This window comes from Anser brachyrhynchus (genome assembly GCF_964034855.1).
Source record: "Anser brachyrhynchus genome assembly, chromosome: 1".
Taxonomy (NCBI): domain Eukaryota; kingdom Metazoa; phylum Chordata; class Aves; order Anseriformes; family Anatidae; genus Anser; species Anser brachyrhynchus.
The window spans coordinates 132,314,027-132,331,609 of NC_137694.1; the positions used below are offsets into that span (position 1 = coordinate 132,314,027).

Genomic DNA, 17,583 nt, shown 5'->3' on the forward strand with positions numbered 1-17,583 from the left:
TAGCTCTTCTGGCAAGTTACTCGGTAGGTTTCTCTGCTCAGCTGATGAGATTAGTCTTGAACTGCAGAATGCCTGCTGTGCTTTTGTAAAAGATAACTCCCTTACAGGCAACTCCGCAGTTTCGATGTGTTTATACAATAGGGTGAAATGAAACAATTTCATTTGTGCCTCAACCATGACATTGGCAATTTATCCACCCATTTCACCCCCTAGACCATACCCCAACAAGGAAACTCATTATGAAGGTTATGTTTCCTAACAGTTACACTGCTCTGCTGCAAGACCCTCATTTCCCAGACAGGGCAGACGTATTCTTCACTGTGTTTCCTTAGCCCACGTCTTGACACATTCATGTGTTCAGAAAACTAGGATTCACTGCAAGACCCATTTCCTCTAACGTAAACATTTACAGTAACTCAAAAATAATGAAATAAGCAAAATAGAGACACACAGTATAAACAGTCTTCTACAGATCCATACGCAGCTGTGGAAGATACCTGGACTTGGGTGGTTCTCTAAGTTCAGAAAAGAAACTTTCTTATTAAACTTTTTATCTCAACCCATGAATTTTCTAACTTCTGCCCTTCTGATTTTTTTCCCCCATCCCACTGGCGGAAGGTCAGTGAGTGGCTATGCAGTACTTCGCTGCCTGCCAGGGTTAAACCACAACGCACGTGCAGTCTTACATTGAAAATCTGAGCTTCAGATGGATAGACTGGCAAGTCTTTTTTTCTCTCTCTTCCAGTAGATATAGAAAGATTAAGAGGGAAGTTCATTTTTGCTTTCATTTGCTAACTGCCTTCTTTTATACTCCATTTTTCATTACTATTTTTCCTTTTGGACGTTACTCCTCAAAACAACTTCATAATCTCACATTCACTTGCAAAAAGTGATTTAATTAAGGAGTGAACCCATGCTCAACATTCTGCATTGCATACAAGTACGTGAAATGCAGCTTTGGAAACAGTCTGTTTACTGTAAACTAAACTTATGTTCTGTGAAAGAATTCCAGCTAAAGATAATGAAAATTCCAAGTACACAGTACCCTGGGGAAAGAACAACTGCAGTACTTGGAATATTTTTAATAGGCTTACTAATGAACAGTCCAGTCTTAGCTGTAGAGTTACTATTTTTAATAGATTTTAATATTAATATTTATTAATATTTATTTTTATTTTTATTAATTTATTATTTTTATTTATTTTAATTTAAATATGTTTAACCATTTTAAACATTTTTAATAGATTTTAATAGTTTTTTTTAAACACACCAAAATACATGCTTCTACATATACAAAACTACATACTTCTACTTATAAAAAAAACACATTTGTTCAGATCATCTTCAAAAATAACTTAGCAATTTTTATAAAACCTTTTTTTGCAATTTTTAATTGCAACTACACAGTGTCAACATAGAATCTTAAATTACGCAGTTTCAAGAGACGCCTTCTCTTACATACATTTCTCAACTACTTCTTGAAGAGGGATATGTGGAGGTTTTACTCGGGTGGGCAGCTGAGTTCCACCACGGCTGCTCTTTCACTCCCCCTCCTCAAAGGGGAAGGGGGAGAAAATACGACACAAGGAGCTCAAGGTTTGAGATGAGGACAGGGATCAACAATTATTGTAACGGGCAAAACAGACTCAGAGTAGGGAGATAATAGTAAGATTTATTGCCAATTAGTAACAAGCTAGAGAAGTGAGAAACAAAGGAAAGAAACCAAAAACGCCTTCCCCCCCACCCGCCCTCTTCCACCTCCTCCCCCCAAGCAGCACAGGGGAAGGGGGGAATGGGGGTTATGGTCAGTCTATAGCACTTCTTCGCCGCCGCTCCTTCTCGGTCACTCTCATCCCCTGTGCTGCAGGGTCCCTCCCATGGGATGCAGTCCTTGCCGAACTCATCCAGCGTGGGCTGCCCACAGGCAGCAGCTCTTCAAGAACTGCTCCAGATATGGGTCCGTACCACGGGGTCCATCCCTCAGGAGCAAACTGCTCCAGCCTGGGTCCCCCACGGGCAGCAGCTCCTGCCAGGTCACCTGCTCCTGCGTGGGCTCCTCTCCACGGGCTGCAGCTCTGGCCCGGGGCCTGCTCCACAAACTCAGCTGCCCACCCGAGTAAAACCACCACAGGGCAGGACAGCATTACAAACAAATCCATCTGCTGTGATACCATTGTTCTCCACATTCATTACAAATAACGTAAGTCAACATTTGTTCATCTGGATTTGTGTTTCGCACCCAGCCTGGAAGAAAGAGAGTTCCTCTGGCAATCATAGTGACGGTACAATCAAATTTTTCACAGCGCCTACACTTTATTTTGTTTGTCTGAGTACCATTAATAACTTGTGGAAGCTGATGTTCCTGCACAGATGACTCTGTGTACAGGGCCCTGAGCTGTTTCAGTTCATCACTGGCCATTTCCATCACTGTCATTTCGGCAAAAGCCTTTGGACTCAAAGTCCCTGAAAAAAGGTTACATTTTAAGTGGCTACTTTTAGGGTTCTTCAGGTTAGAGATTTTACTTCTGATGCAATTTTTATACTTCCTGTCATTTTTAGAATGAAGAGCAAATATATGTTCTTCGATTTCTTTAGATAGCTCTAGCCATTTACCAGTTTCTTCTTTGTCTTTGGCAGAATCACTCATAGCGTTATAAAGAAGATCTGCACATTTACACCTCAGAGCTCTCATGTGATCCTGCTGCAAGCTTGCTTCATTAACAAGAGGTTTAGAATCTCTGTTATCAATACACTGGTCCTCAAAAGGGGAGAGCTGTTCCAAGCTACCTTCTGGCTGACTGCATACCACATTTTTAACAGGTTGTGATGGGACCAAAACTTGAGAAGGGGCAGCATCTAACACTTCCTGCTGACTTGGTCCTTCAGACAGCAACTGTTCTCCAGGAGTCACACCGAGATGTTCAAGTTCCTCTTTCACATTCCCAGAAACTGACTTCTTAACTTGCACTGACTGAACACAGTTATTCTTGTAAAGTGCTTTCCACTTCGACAATAGCTGCTTTGCTTTCTTCTTCAACTCTACTGAAGGGCAGCTCTTGAGTACTCTGTATACAGCCTTGGTAACTTCTGTCCCCTGAAGATATTCGATAGTCATATCAACATCTTCAAGCTCTTTAAGATGATCCTCAATATCTTGGAAATTGTTTCCAGAGAGTAGCTTTTCGATACAATGGGCTCTGTGTACAATAATTTTCTGGTCAGACATTTTTAAATCTGAAAGCCAAAAAAAATATATATTTAATCATATTTACTGTAGTTATGACATTAAATCATTTTCTCTATATTCTCACAAGTGTTTTTTTTTCCTGTATGTTATTTGACACTATTTTATCTGCATAACATCATTGTGTTTGCCAACTTTCCCTTGAAATGGTGTTAGCAGATCAAATGCAGAACACAGAGGAGGCTGGGTCCTGGGAAAGCGCACGCAGACATGCAAGTCTAACACATGCAAGGAAAATACTGGCAGAAAGAAGAGACCGGGGACTTCTGATGAGGCAGAGTTAGTAGTTTTAAAGGTAGGGCATGACAATAATTTTCAAGGAAAAACCAAAGTGTTTTGCCAAAAATCACACCAAGACACTGCCAGCATAATAAAATGTTTGTCAAACTACATATGTACACCAAAATAGAAGTACCCAAGGAGATTGGCAACCGCTACAGAGATAGGTAACTATGCGCCCACCCTGACTTTTGAGATTACAGGTGGCTTTTGCAGTGTTTTGTGCATTAGCAGACTAGTACCACTGGACTACCAAGGAGCAGTGACTTCTGAAACTCAGTATTTTTCAGTAAAGGCACCAGACGAATGCTTGCTGATGTTTAAAATGTTACCTCCCCCTGAAGTCTTCATAGGTAATGTATCTCCCCCTCTTTACACATAAAACAATAAAAATACCATTAGGGTTTTCACAGTATTGGTGTCAACAAACTGCATTTTGTGAAAACGCTGATTTTGGAGAATGTTTGCATTTCTATCACACAAATTTGAAGTCTATTAAAAATTAGGTCTATTAAAAATCATGTCTGAGGCCTTTTGCTGTAGCTATTTGAACAACATCATGTCCTCACACTGCTGAACACAGTCTGTACTAGCCTCCTGATAATCTCCAAGGGCAGACTTGTAAGTAAAAGCTGCACTAATTTAATCTGAAAGTTGCAATGACTTGAGAGTTTACCCCACACCAAGGGAGATGATTGCTGCCATCCTTCCAGAATGCATATGCAAAATAATTCTCAGAAAAAGCTGACATACATCTCAACTTTCGGGAACCTGCATATAAACACCTTTTTCTACTTTTCACTGTTTCCAAGCATGACTACAAACTCAGCGCAAGTTGCAATGATACAGAATATCAGAAAAAGGCAAGTCCAGAAAATCTGCACTGCTTTTTTTTTCTTTTTTTTTTACTTATTTTAAATCAGTCATCCCTGTATCTACATCTTAATTTGGCAACATTTTTTCCCACAAATCATTATAATAAGCACTGAGATGCTGGGCTATCTGTTGTTTCATTTTTAATAAAACATGCATGTTTCCATTTGGTTCCTCATGGCTTTTGTTTAGTTGAAATCAATCGAATAGGTGTTGGCATTAGAAGAACCATTTGGAGTAGGAAGCCATGTGGAGCAAAGCTATGCTTTTCACAAATTTGTCTGTTGTTGCCACTATCATGTAAAAGTTTCAGCCTGTAGAACAGAGCATCATTGATACAGGCAGTAATTATACGCAAACACAAGATGGCAGTTTTCAGGCCTTCTGAGGAACTTCAAAGCATCACCATAACTCCATATGAGGAATTTCTTCACTTAACAAACAGTAAGAAGCTGAACACATTATACTGGCAGCTACCAAGCTAAGGTTTGGGGCTACTCTGCAGCACGGTTAAGCAAGCGAGACTGACGTAACTCCATGGATCTTAAGCCCCAAACCACAGTCTGGTTCCTACGTGACCCATGAGCCTCAGCAATAACTCAACCTTTCACTTGTTATGCAAGAGATCATGTGTTATCTTTCTTCCAAAAGCTTCTCTTTACAGCTGCTAACAGAGAGGCAAACCAGACTAGTAAACTTTTAACAGGTCCCCGTCATTGCCCTTTCCCTTGCTAGCTCTGTCATCACGTTACAGTTTGATGATCAAGGCCGGGCAGCTCAAGAACAGTGACACCTACAAACCAGTCTGAAAACAATGACATCTACAAACAATTGCTACTTTTGCAAATTCTTAAAAGTTAAAGACACATCCTCCACATGCTAAGAAATGCCTGACACATGTGTTGCCTTACAGCAATAGCCCTATTAAAGCATGCTCCCCTGTACTCTGACTGGTGCTAAAGAAAAAGGAAATTTCAGAATGCGGTCTCATGGCTTGAAAAAGATTTCCTTTTATTTTTACAGAGCCATTTGATAAAAGATGCTTAGCGCGTTGATGTGTGCAAATTAACAACAACAATAACAACAAAATACTGACATTATTCTCCTGTCTGCTGAACAGGAGAATTAAATGTAGAATACAGAATTGAATGGTGTGTTATGAGCATGTATTCTCTTTACTTAGGATTTAGTCTACTAAATCCATACACAGAAACTATGTTTTGGCTGCAGCTGAATATGTCCTGATTCTACTCTAGAAAAGGCCACTTGCATTTGGAGACTGATAGGAGGCCAGCTACACATGTGCACATCCAAAGGAACTCATAAGCAGATTTCTTGCACCATCACTGTTTCCATGATGAAATCTCCTGAGAATGGGGGAAGAGGAGGGACAAGAGAGGCGGGTGGATAATTTGCACGCCCTGCTGCTTTCAGTGACTACCAGGCTAGTTGACTTGTTCTATGTGTGCCAGAAATACGTTCAAGCTTTAGGTAGGGCCTTGGAGCTCCACAAAAGGAAAGGAGAGAGATACAGAGAGAGCATAAACCTTCATTGTATTTCTATAAGCACAAACTACAGACCAACCTGACCTCCACAGTGAACGCTCTCTGTGTTCACTTAACCCATCTTTAAACAGCTCATTCTTACCTGACATTTTAAAGTCCTGTGAGACCACAATAATGGCTATAACAGAAACTGATTTGCTAAAGTAGTTTCAGAAACAGAGAGAGAAACAGGATACATTTTTCAAATACATTAACTGAACTCTATGCATTACCATACCGAAAAGCACAAACACTTGCATCCTGTCTCATCTGACCAGCCACACAGAACTTGTGAGAGTGGAAAGAGTTGTTTTCTTGTAGGGTGGCCATCATTACAGCAGGACAGCTCCCTCCTGTCTTCCGAACGCTAAGCAGCTGACATTAGAAGATGACAATCTGCTGGCAGATACTGTTTTTCATGCAACCTAGGGCAGAGGCAGGGACACGTGTATACACAACCAGTATGACTGCCCTGTGCCTTAGATTCAGCTCTGCTCCTTCTAACGTGCCTTAGATGTAATTTTCTTCAGTGCTTGTACTTATCAATATACATACTGTATTATGCTACACATACCATAATGTACACTTACCCACATGCAAAATGGCTCATAAAATCTCAACATCAAGTATACAGCATGCAGGTTAGTAAATGCCATACCTTTTATTTTGGTTTATCTTCAGTCTTACTCCACTGGCATGTATTTACAGTGAGGAAGAACTACATGGATAGAAGCCTGTCATATAAAGCTGTGGTGCTGCAGAGCTTCCCTACCTCCCACTTACTGTATCAGCGGCTTCAAACATGCAAAGCAATTGCTACGCACAAAGTGCTCTGCTGATAGTTTGTCCATGCATGCACTTTTACCCTGTGACAAAGGTGTGGTATTTTGATATCCTTTCACTGAGAACTATGCTTCACAAAATTCCTTCTCTAACAGTGCACGGTGAGGATCTGTATATAGGAAATGCCACGTGAGGTCAGTATCATCTGCTTTTTGGTAGTAGTCTTCGCTCAGGGTCATGCACCTGACCCTGGGCAGCCCAGCAGGATGGCGAGGTGAAGACATGCCCGCTTCTGTGGCTGACTGCACACAAGTAAGCTTAAGGCTGAAAAAGCTTCCTTCAGCTCTACAACCACAGGCAGTTACTTTCAGACGGGATGACTGCCACAAAACCTCTGAAGGCAAATGCAGCCTACACAGTGGCATGTGCAGCAAGAGCTCAGCTTTCTGCCACACGCTCACACTGAATTACCTGACACTTATTGGACACATACAGCTATTGAGAAGGAGCTGACATATGCTAATTCATTACCCCACAGTAAGATGTAATTTTTTCTAATAGGCAAGTCTAAGACAACCAGGTTTGTTGTTTTTTTTTTTTTTTTTTTTTTAACCCTCTAATAGGTATGCAAAAGATTGCTTTGATTTAGATTAAATGTAGTATACACAGTCTATGTTAGAACTTTTTCTGTGCATGCACACTATGGCAGTAATTAAATTCTTAGAAATTTTAAGATCATTGTAGTCATGTGTGTACTTTTTCAAGTTTATGCAACATTAAACTCAAGTAAGCAGCAGTTAAACTGAAAATAGTAAATGGACATGAAAATATGAAGAATGATTAAGAACTAATTTTGGAAATTCAACTACTTAATAGGCTACTCACATTTATGTCAAAACAATCACTTCTGAGGAAATGCTTTCCTCAACACGTATGAAAAATAGCAGAGAACTGAATGACTCCCCTATTCAGCAAAGCTACATAAAAGAAAAAATAAGTCATCAAAATATGTGACAAGAACAGAATTGAAATCTGTAATTAACAACTTCAATGGAGTGGAATATTCATTGGCAACTGACAGAAACCCAAGCAACAGCCAGCAGGGAAAACATTAAGTAATAAACGTGTATTTATTAATGAAAAATGATAAGGAGGTTTCTGGGAGGTAAACATTCTTCGAATGGCACTGGCTTTGCTGTGTACACCTAGTTTGCAAAGGACTTTAAAGTACTTCAGGATGAAAAGCAATACGTACATATAAAACACTACCTTATCTACTCAACCATAAATTTTAGTTTTCTTTCCAAATTAAAAGACAGTGTGTTGAGGAAAAAAAAAGCTGTTTGTGTATTTGTTGCTCTAAATCAAGTAGCAACTGGATTTTAATCAGTTTTAATCACTAAGACTGACGGTGATAATTATTTTAACAGGATCGGAAATGAAACAAATTCCTGATCTTACAAAGAACATATAAGGTTGTTTTACAGCTTCAGGCTTCCTTCAAAGGATGAGGTAGGACTTTTCCTTCACTCTGGGAACCCTGCATAGCATTTCACATTAAGTCAGGATGTCAAGGAACTCTTCCACTTACAGAATCAAGGAACAACAGGATACCCTCAGACAACTGTAGAAAACTTACTTTTCATGTTCTTATAGGGAGAAACAAAGAATTACTGGTGCAGGGGTAATACCAGAGTGCATTTTGTAGCACAAATTCACTATGAACCAAAGCAGAACAAGCCTGAGTTCTTTCTGATCACACTCCTATTCCTTGAACACTGATGCTTCTGCTGTGTAACAGGGTTTTGATGTTTTGTAGCATGACAGCAAACAAGTGACAGCAGACAGGCTGCTGCCTGCTGTCAAGGGATTGGTGTTTTCTGTGTCAGATACACAGAAGCATTGATTGAAAGAAGAGTTATTTTAAAAAAAGATAAGGAATTAACGTTTAAAACAACTCTAGGTCATCTACAAATATTCATCATTCTCCCTAGTTCGCAGATGACAAAATTGAAGCTTACACAGCGAAATGTCCCGCCCAAGCTGGTTCAACAGGTCAGGTGCCGAGCAAAGAGCACTGTCGTAGCCCTTTCACCCACTGCTCTGCTTTGCTGATAACCCCAGAGCCCTGACAGCCGTTCGTATTTTTCAACATCTGAGGAAAGAATAGGCAGAATAAAGAGGAAGTTGGAGAAAGTCTCAATGCCTTCTGAAAAGAGCAAGTGCTTCACAGAAAGTGAGCTGCAGCTTGAAGTGGGAAAATATTTCACCACTTGAGGGAGCTGCAGTATAGCAAACCCATGCAGTCTTGTGAAAATGCGCATAATGAGGAAATCCAGACTGTCAGGAAAAAGGGAAAACTATTTCCTTATGACCTTTAGGAAACCTCACATTTTCAAGGGTACCTACTTGCCTAAATTTGGCCAAAAAAAATGTACGTCCAAAGGTGTCAGGACACAGGATGGAAAAGGTGCATCCCTCATTCATTTTTCATTCAATGCTCCTTCATTCAACATTTTTAAAATTTGGAAATAGGCCACTCCCTTCCTGATTTAATGCTATTTGGCAAATGCTGCTCAACAAACATTGGTAAAGTTAACTGAATCACACACTCAGTCAGTGTTCTGCTGTCTTCCTAGTACCAAGAGGTAAGAAATCCAAGAAAAATGTGAGCAGACAACAACGTTTTTTTCCTGGTGTCACAAAATGCATCGTGATTTTTTGTTACTGCAGAGATGCAAGAACGGAAGTCTGAGTGCTAACATTGCAATTTTGTACTGTACAAAATAAACATGCCCGTCTCTCCGACAGCTACACAAGGCATTTCCCATCCTGCCTAACTTTAGCAAAGCATGAGAACATCTGTTTGAATTTCAAGTGTCTATTGAACAAGGTAGAGATTGGCTCGTGTTTACAATTAGACTCTGTAATACTGTGCTGATGAGGTACTTGCCAAATCATTAGGACTTCTCACACTGACTGCATGGCATAATGAGTCACTTGTGTATACAGGAACAAACGACAGTGATCAATAAAGACCTTTCAAGTCAGTCTGCTTCCAAGGGAAAAGAAAAAACAGGCTACCTCAGGTTTGAAATGCGTCGCCTACTTCGTCTTGGTTTACCAGCAGGAGTTGGCTGCACTAAGACAAACCGCAAAGGCATCCACATAACGTAATGAGCATCCTGGAAGCGCAGAGTAGGCTCAGCACCAGTCCTCTTCTCCCTCACCCCAACCCGAGATGTAGATGATTCTTCCCCAGAGGAATTCTATGCGATTGGAAGAAAATCAGGATCACAGCCAAGATAAAGATCAGAAGCAGCCAAGTACTCCTAACAGTGTAACTAATTTTCTGCAAAAAGACGTGGTCAATGTTACAGTGGAGACGGTGCATAGCACAGTCCTGGAACCACATTTTTTGCCTTGGGCAACCTAAATTCCATATAAACAATGAAAATGATCAAATGCTATTTTAAACTTGGAGCCTAAGAGGAAACCAGAGAAATCTCAGAGCCAGCCCCCAGCCCCCAAAACATTCCTTCATCTCATCTACAGCAGGAAAGCAGATATCAAAGATGTCACCAATAAATCATTTTCCGGGGCTTTTATTTCATCCTGGCAAAAATCAGAGCTCTTCCTGCCTCTCAGCAGGACTGCCTCCCACCCCTAAAGACTATAAAGAACTATACAGAAATCCATCTCCAATGCAAAGCCACATGAATAAAGCAGACTTAATCCAATAATAATTGAGATAATACAGCAGTGCTATTGCCAGATGTCCATGACAATCCGATAAATGACAGTTCACTGACTAAGACAGCCACCTTTTGGTCACTGGTCTAGAAGAAATGGAGTACATGAGCTCAGAACTACTGCAAAATCATTCCCCCAAAATCTCTACTTCATTTGCACATGGAGTAGAACCACAGTGAGGAAAAAATGGAAGAGAAAATTAAGTAAAAATACTATGTAAAACATGATTTCAATACATTTTCCAGGACATCAGCTGGTATAAGAGCATGTGAATAATAAAAAGTAGTCTGATAGAGCAGTAGTTTTGTTCTGCATCATCTACACCAGTGACTGAACAACAGTGCTCTTAACTGGTCTGGAGCTATAACCTGTGTCTACCTTCTATTTTGCCCACTGGACCCATTCTCTCAGGCTTTCCTCCCAAGAGGAGGAGATCGCAGGGAGAAAGGGCAGAGCACACTGTATTCACGTGAGGATGCACAAAGCAGCCTCTTAAAAAGCAATTTTTTGATCCCAATCTGCAGTTGTTTCTCCTAGAACCCCTCAATTTTAACTAAAATAGAATTTTATTTCCTTAAAATAATAATTAAAAAAAAAAAATCAATAGACTGCATAATGAAGTTACCAAGCCTCAGGGACAAAAGAGAGTCATCAGCACATTTTTCTCATAAGATCAAACAAACATGCATGGATTTAATGAGAAAGGAAAAGCTGTAGCCCTCAAACTGCTTAGCCACTAGCTTTGATCAACCTCAGTATGTATGTATATAAGCTGGAGCTCAGAAAAAGACTTAGAATACTACAGCTATACCTGATGAATAGCAACTGTGACTTCTCACAGGCAAAAACCAGCTGGAATTTAATTCATGAATTAAACAGCTACAGCTCTTTTGTGTTCTGGGAGTTCCAGCAGATGCTGCCATGCAAGCACACACCCTAATAGAGATGCTGCTGTGCTAAATGTTACAGGTAACTTATTATTCCACTGATCCAAAAATCTTACTTTCTGTTGATATGGTCGATCCTTTTAATAAAATACTCCTAAGGAGTTAAAAAATGACAGAATTCAGTACCAAGTGGAGGTAGCAGCTAATCTTCACAATAGGACAGCTATACAGATTCAGAACGTATTCTAAAGCATTATGAGTCACTAGGGCAACAACAGAATGTTTGTATACCTCGGACAGATTCGTCATTAATTACTTCAATTGAAATTACGTGCAAACAACACGAGCTTCCTTTTGCTTTAAGACTGGCACCACTTCACATAAAGAGACACGTGGTTTCCCTCATTTACAGTCACATGATTTTTCAGACTTAACTAACTTTATTATAAATTACACTCTCAGATTTGGATACAAGTTCACGCCAATTTTCCAGGGGCTGTCTGTTTTTTCCAAGTGTTTACAACAAAGCACTGGCAGAGGAATACCTTTTTCTCGGTCCCTTTCCACCTCTTGCCTGTATGAGGTCCTTGCTGCAATCACTGGACAGGAGCACTGATTCTCTCCTCCGCTGGCACTTCCAGCAGCTCAAAAGTCAGGCTGCAGACACACGGGGTACATTTTCAATATATGAACTACTATTTTGGTCGAAGTGACAAATATACATAGGAAAAGAAAAGTGCTGAATGAAATTTAAGCAGATGATTCAAACGTGAATTAATGCTACCTAGGGACACAGATTATGACATATGTGTTTTGTGTTAATTAACCTACTGAAGCAAAGATTAGCAAAGGGCTTAGGCTTTTTGAAGGGCTACACACTTTTTTTTTTTTACAAATCATACAACAAGAAATTAACAGTCTCTCACAACCTAGAGAGTATAGTTTATCATCTTATCATGCCAAAAAAAAAAAAAAAACAACAAAGAACAAGATTGTTACATTTGGCATCTTCATAACACAACTCTATCCTAAAGAGCAAAGCTTACCATGGGACAAGAAGAAAATGCCTATACCTTGCTTATAATGTCACCTGTGTTAGTACCCAACCAAACCTTCACTGTTTGAAATTATTTACTTGCACTTCGTGAAATGATTGCTTCATTTCCTAACATTGTTTTTCCAACAGTAACAGACTTTAAAATAAAAAGAATTTATCATTACTATAAATAAATAATATATATTTGTATATATAAAATATATATATATCTATATGTATCTATAAAATTTGTAAGAAAACATGAAGAATTATATTTCGCCATTTTCCCACAGCAAGAGGATGCTGTAAGCTTTTTTTCCTTCACTTAAGAAATGTACCAGGAAACACCAGCATAACTGAAGCAGCTTAGTGACATAGTTTATTAACTATCTAATTTAATTAAACACCATTCATCTCCTAAACTATTCATCTGGATGGATGCAAGCAATCATATCCAAATTCTAATCACTTTGGACAGCAAACCAGCAGAACAATTCCAGCAAGGCTGCAACATCTTCCAAAAGGAAATTGTTTTCTTCAAAACACATTGACTGCATCGCCTGATTGTCCATATAGGTAATGCTAACAGTTCCAGTTCATGAAGCTCTCTCCCTCCTGCCACCTTTGGGATTGTATCAGACATCTGGACTACTCCCTCCATTTCATGCCTGTATAGAAGACACATTCACAATGCTGTCCTCCAAACACTAGAAAATCATAATTCAAAATCCCCAACACACTGAGGTGGGCCTATCCTGCATTTATTTATTTATTTATTTAGAGTCTGTAAGCCTCTAGTGGTCATATCTTTCCTTCACAGCAAGAACGACTAGTTTATGTGTTTGTTTTTGTTTGTTTATTTACAGAAGGACAACACTACCATGTACAATATGGCTCCATGAATCACTACTTGACGAAATTAAAGTTTTGAGCATTCTGTAGAACTCCTAAAGACTGACAATGCTTTCCCTGTTCACCTATAATGATGACAGTAATATTAACTCTCACGTTCCTGCCCAGTAGCACAGCTTTCCTTCACCACTTTCTAACTCCCTTTTGAATTTCTTGTCCTCTTGCTTTGGTAGCATCAGTAGTGATTTTTTAAAGCCTTCTAGTGAAGTGAAGAACTGGTTGTGAGCTGCAGGTTTAGATCTGGCACACCTCATCTAACATCTCGTTCATCTACTTCTTTTTTGGTCTCCAGAAATACTGTTGTTATCCTCTTACAGACCCACAGATTTTAAACCTCAATAGCCTCAATCTAAGCAAAGCTTCCCCACCTTTTGGTAAGCTTCTGCATTGGCAGAGGTGTCCAACAAAACACACTGGCTTGGAGATAGGAGCCTAAATAAACAAGTAAAAAATGTACTTACCACAAAACCTATCTATGCAAAGTACATTTGTTCATTTAATACTTTAGAAACAAAATATGAATAGTTTTTGGAAAGAACAACCAATTCTTTCTCTAGAATATGCATTTCCTTGCCAAAAAAGCTTTAAGATTATTCTTAATCACAGAGCTAGCAAGGACTTCAATTCCAGCACAGTACAAGCAAAAGTAGATGTTCAGTCTGCATTGTCTTTTTATGGCAAAATGTACCGATAAATTAGTATAAAAATGTGACATGTAAGTAATAAAAATCTGTTTTATGCTCTTTTGTGAATGACTGCATTTTTTGATCATTTATCAGATAAGCACAGACTTTTTATTGGCTTTAACGTTCAGTTTCTTGTTAAGGCTCAGCTTGATACTACTTCCATTTCTTATTCAGTTGTTAAGGACATAATTCCATTAGACATCGCTTTATCATTCTTTTACAAGTTTTCCACTCAAAAATGATCTAACTTTTTCCTTTTAAAAAAAATGTACTTTTCTACATCCAAAGGAATATGTTCCTGATTGTTTTACAGAAAAGAAAAAAAATGTTATTAACAAACGGTATTTGTACAATATTACAGCATCCAGCAAAATTCCTTCTGCTGAAATATGTAATAAAGTCTAAACATTTGAGAATCTTGATCAGGACACTTGACAAGCACTGACTGAAATAAGTTCTGAAATACCTTTGAAATGAAATAGATTTGTATGTATTTAATTATTAAAAACAATACTACATTGAGCAGGGTGAACTCTCTAATTCCTTTCTCAATTTATGCTGACATTTGACTCATCTCTAGTAAAACGCTGCATGGAAACAGATGGAGCAAATACCTAAAAAATGACACCCATGACGCTACCATTAGTGATATCCATCCTGCGATTTCTCTGTTCAGGTTCTTCTACGTTAAGAATTGCAGCTGTGAAAGCTCAGGTTTAGGTTGGATGTTAGGAAGAACTTCTTTACTGAAAGGGTTGTTAGGCATTGGAATGGGCTGCCCAGGGAGGTGGTTGAGTCACCATCCCTAGAGGTCTTTAAAAGTCATTTAGATGTAGAACTTAGTGATATGGTTTAGTGGAGGACTTGTCAGTGTTAGGTCAGAGGTTGGACTAGGTGATCTTGGAGGTCTCTTCCAACCTAGATGATTCTGTGATATGATATAAATCAGTAGGAGACCTACAACAGCTGAGAGAAGCATGCCAGCCTTACGCATTTGTGTGAAACCAGCTGAGACATTTGCCAGATGCAGAAGTCAACAGCTGATGACAGCTTATACAAGAAGGTTTGGAGTCGCTCTAAGGATGCCAGTGGCCAGCTACCATCACCGTAACCTGGCCACCACGCACCAGCATAAGCCATGGGACTGAAACCACAAGGCCTGTAAGTACTCCCATAAAATGGGTGGCCCACTTCCAACTGTAACTATGCTCCTAAATACCGCTTAGTACTCCCAGGGGTACACTAACTACGTTTTTTTGGTTTTTATTCCAATTCAAATACCACCCCCTCACGCCTGCTCCTCACGCCCACCTCGCTTTAGCCTGCACACTGCTGTGTTGCTCCCTGCTCAGTCGCCGTCCTCCACTCCCTCCCCTTCGGCCTCTGGGGCCCGTAACGCCACCACCTCACCGAACACACGGGCCCCAAAGGGCACCGGCATTAAGGAGCAGAGCGGACCCAGCCCGAAGGAGCCGCTTTGTGTCCCCCGGGGGTGGTGGCAGCGGCAGGGGGACGCGGTTACCCCATCCCGCCCGCCCTGCGGCGCCATTTCAGGGCGCTGCGGGACCCCCGCCGCCTGCTCCCGCTGGGGCTCACCCCTTCCCCCGACCTCACGGGGGAAACGTCTCCCCGAAACGTCTGCCCGGCACCGCCGCGGGAGGCGGAGGCTGCTCCGGGGGAACACAGAGAGCCACCGGCCCCGGCCCCGGCCCCTGCACCGCTGCCGGCGCCGTTACCTCCGCGCCGCTCCGCAACATGGCGGCGCCCTCCGGCTTCCTGCGCCGCGCCTCCGCCATCTTAGCGAGCGGGCGGGGGGTGAGGTCCTGTGCCGGCCCCCGGGAGAAAAAGAGATAAAAACGGGGTTATAAAACTTACTTCACGGGGTAACGGGTATCTGCGTTGCATATACCAAATTAAGCAGTAAACGTCCAAGAGTTGGCGTGTCGCAGCCAAAGCAAACGTGTTTTAAATAAAAAACCGCAGCGCTTTCATATGCATTTTACACAGAGCATTTAAAATGTGTTTGTGAAAGGTTAATATTTCTGGTCGTCTCTGCAGCAAATGTTGTTCTCAATTACAGCAGAAAACCTGTGATTTTTAAGGAAATGCTTTTGGTTTTATTCACTGATGAGGCCTATGTTGCCCTCTGCTGTCAGTAAAGGCTCCTGCCTCAAGTTATCAAATACGATCAGCGTAAATATGCCGTAGGGCAGGTACACCCCTTTTCCTCGTTTTCACATAATGAACATCACCAGGACTTACCACAAAAAAAAAAAAAAAAAAAAAAGCCCTTGTATTGATGTATAGAGTGTAAAAAATCATATAAGCAATGTATTACATTATTGGAACGAGACAGGGATCAATATTCTCTATTGCATGCTATCAAACTTTTAATCGGTGGTGCTGCAGCAGTTGCATTATACACTGTTAAGTGAAGAATCCTAAATGGTTGCTAATTTCCTTTAATACTTAACTCACAATGTATTTGTGTCAAGCTAATGAATTTGGAAGTGATTGAATACAGGGTGCAATGGTCAGCCCTGTTCCACATTGTTATGTATTATGGACAACTGGTGATTGCAGATGAGGTAGGACTTCCTTTTTGCCACGTCTTTGTGACTCATACAACAAAGCACGGGACAAAGCCTATCCCAAAGAATCCATAGTTTTATGGAACAAGAGGAGATGAAGGATTGGAAACCGATAACATGGCGTTCAAGAGCTGGTGCTGAGCTCCCTTGGCAGAGTAGACACAAGAAGGAGCATGGCTCGCTCCTTGTGATTAGCCCTCCTTGGAGCAGGGATGGTTGAAGCCTCTCTTTTGAGGCAGGTTCCTTACTCAGACCCTTATCAATTAAACCATCTTTGGTCTAATGAATGAGGAATCATTGTTCCAGTTTCCCATTTATAAAAGAGACAACAATGCTTTCTCAATTACTCCTGAAGTAAAACAAAAATATGATAAACATGATATATATGTGTATACATGTAATGATATATGTGCACATCTTAGTGTTTGCATGGTTTTCCAGGATAAAATCAGTGCTACTGTAACAGCTTGTGTTCCTTGAGACTTCAGTGTTCGCTGTAATAAGTATCTACTTCTCTAAAAACGCAGGCTTCTATTCAACAGGGTGACATACTCTGCCAGCTGATAAATTGTAAAATATGCATGGAAATAGTTGGAAAAATGTTGGTAGAACAATGTTCATCATAAGATTCTTGCACAGAATGGGATGTTTCAAATAAGCTTCCCTAAAAAAAAGATTTTTTCCACGACAATGGTTCTGTTTGAAGAAAAAAAAATCAAAACAAAATAGATGGGTGATATTTACTCTATACAGTTAATATGCACACACATTAATATAATATTATTATATTATTACTGTATTATTAATATTATAATATTATTAATATTATATTTATAATATTATTATAAAATATTATTATATTATTATTACATTAATATATGCACACACATATTTAATTGTATCAGGAGTAACAATACCTGATGTTTTATCATGTAATTTAGAGCTTTATCATATAGTCCCATAGTGATAAAACACATCATTTTGGACATATTAT

General features: G+C 40.0%; 1 protein-coding gene and 1 long non-coding RNA gene across 17 annotated transcripts in view; one reads left to right on the forward strand and one right to left on the reverse strand.

The window, feature by feature from the left end:
- Positions 1-1,118: 1,118 nt before the first annotated feature.
- Positions 1,119-16,845, reverse strand: TCEANC (transcription elongation factor A N-terminal and central domain containing). Of its 13 annotated transcripts, none has more exons than XM_080554379.1 (4): positions 15,874-16,845; positions 11,910-12,021; positions 6,180-6,366; positions 1,119-3,234 (listed from the first exon to the last, which is right to left on the reverse strand). In XM_080554379.1, exons 3-4 carry the CDS (start codon positions 6,199-6,201, stop codon positions 2,144-2,146), a joined length of 1,113 nt encoding a protein of 370 aa, XP_080410505.1. In that variant the 5' UTR covers positions 6,202-6,366; positions 11,910-12,021; positions 15,874-16,845; the 3' UTR covers positions 1,119-2,143. The 13 variants fall into 13 exon arrangements, with proteins under 13 accessions (XP_080410505.1, XP_080410499.1, XP_080410510.1 ...); XM_080554373.1 differs by lacking the exon at positions 15,874-16,845 and adding an exon at positions 15,735-15,846; XM_080554384.1 differs by lacking the exons at positions 6,180-6,366; positions 15,874-16,845 and adding exons at positions 7,610-7,701; positions 15,735-15,846.
- LOC308177423 overlaps positions 13,682-17,583 on the forward strand; it is a 135,828-nt gene continuing 131,926 nt past the window's right edge. For all 4 annotated transcript variants that reach the window (XR_013939094.1, XR_013939095.1, XR_013939096.1 and 1 more), the window contains exon 1: positions 13,682-15,159. This is a non-coding gene — a long non-coding RNA (uncharacterized lncRNA). The remainder of the gene's footprint in view (positions 15,160-17,583) is intronic.

Bases quoted from the DNA above. Each gene is read 5' to 3' on its own strand.
- TCEANC (XM_080554379.1), bottom strand. From the start codon at position 6,201: ATGCAAGTGTTTGTGCTTTTCG. The intron at 3,235-6,179 runs GTATGGTAATGC...TTTGGCTTTCAG, and splicing joins GCAAGTGTTTGTGCTTTTCG to ATTTAAAAATGTCTGACCAG.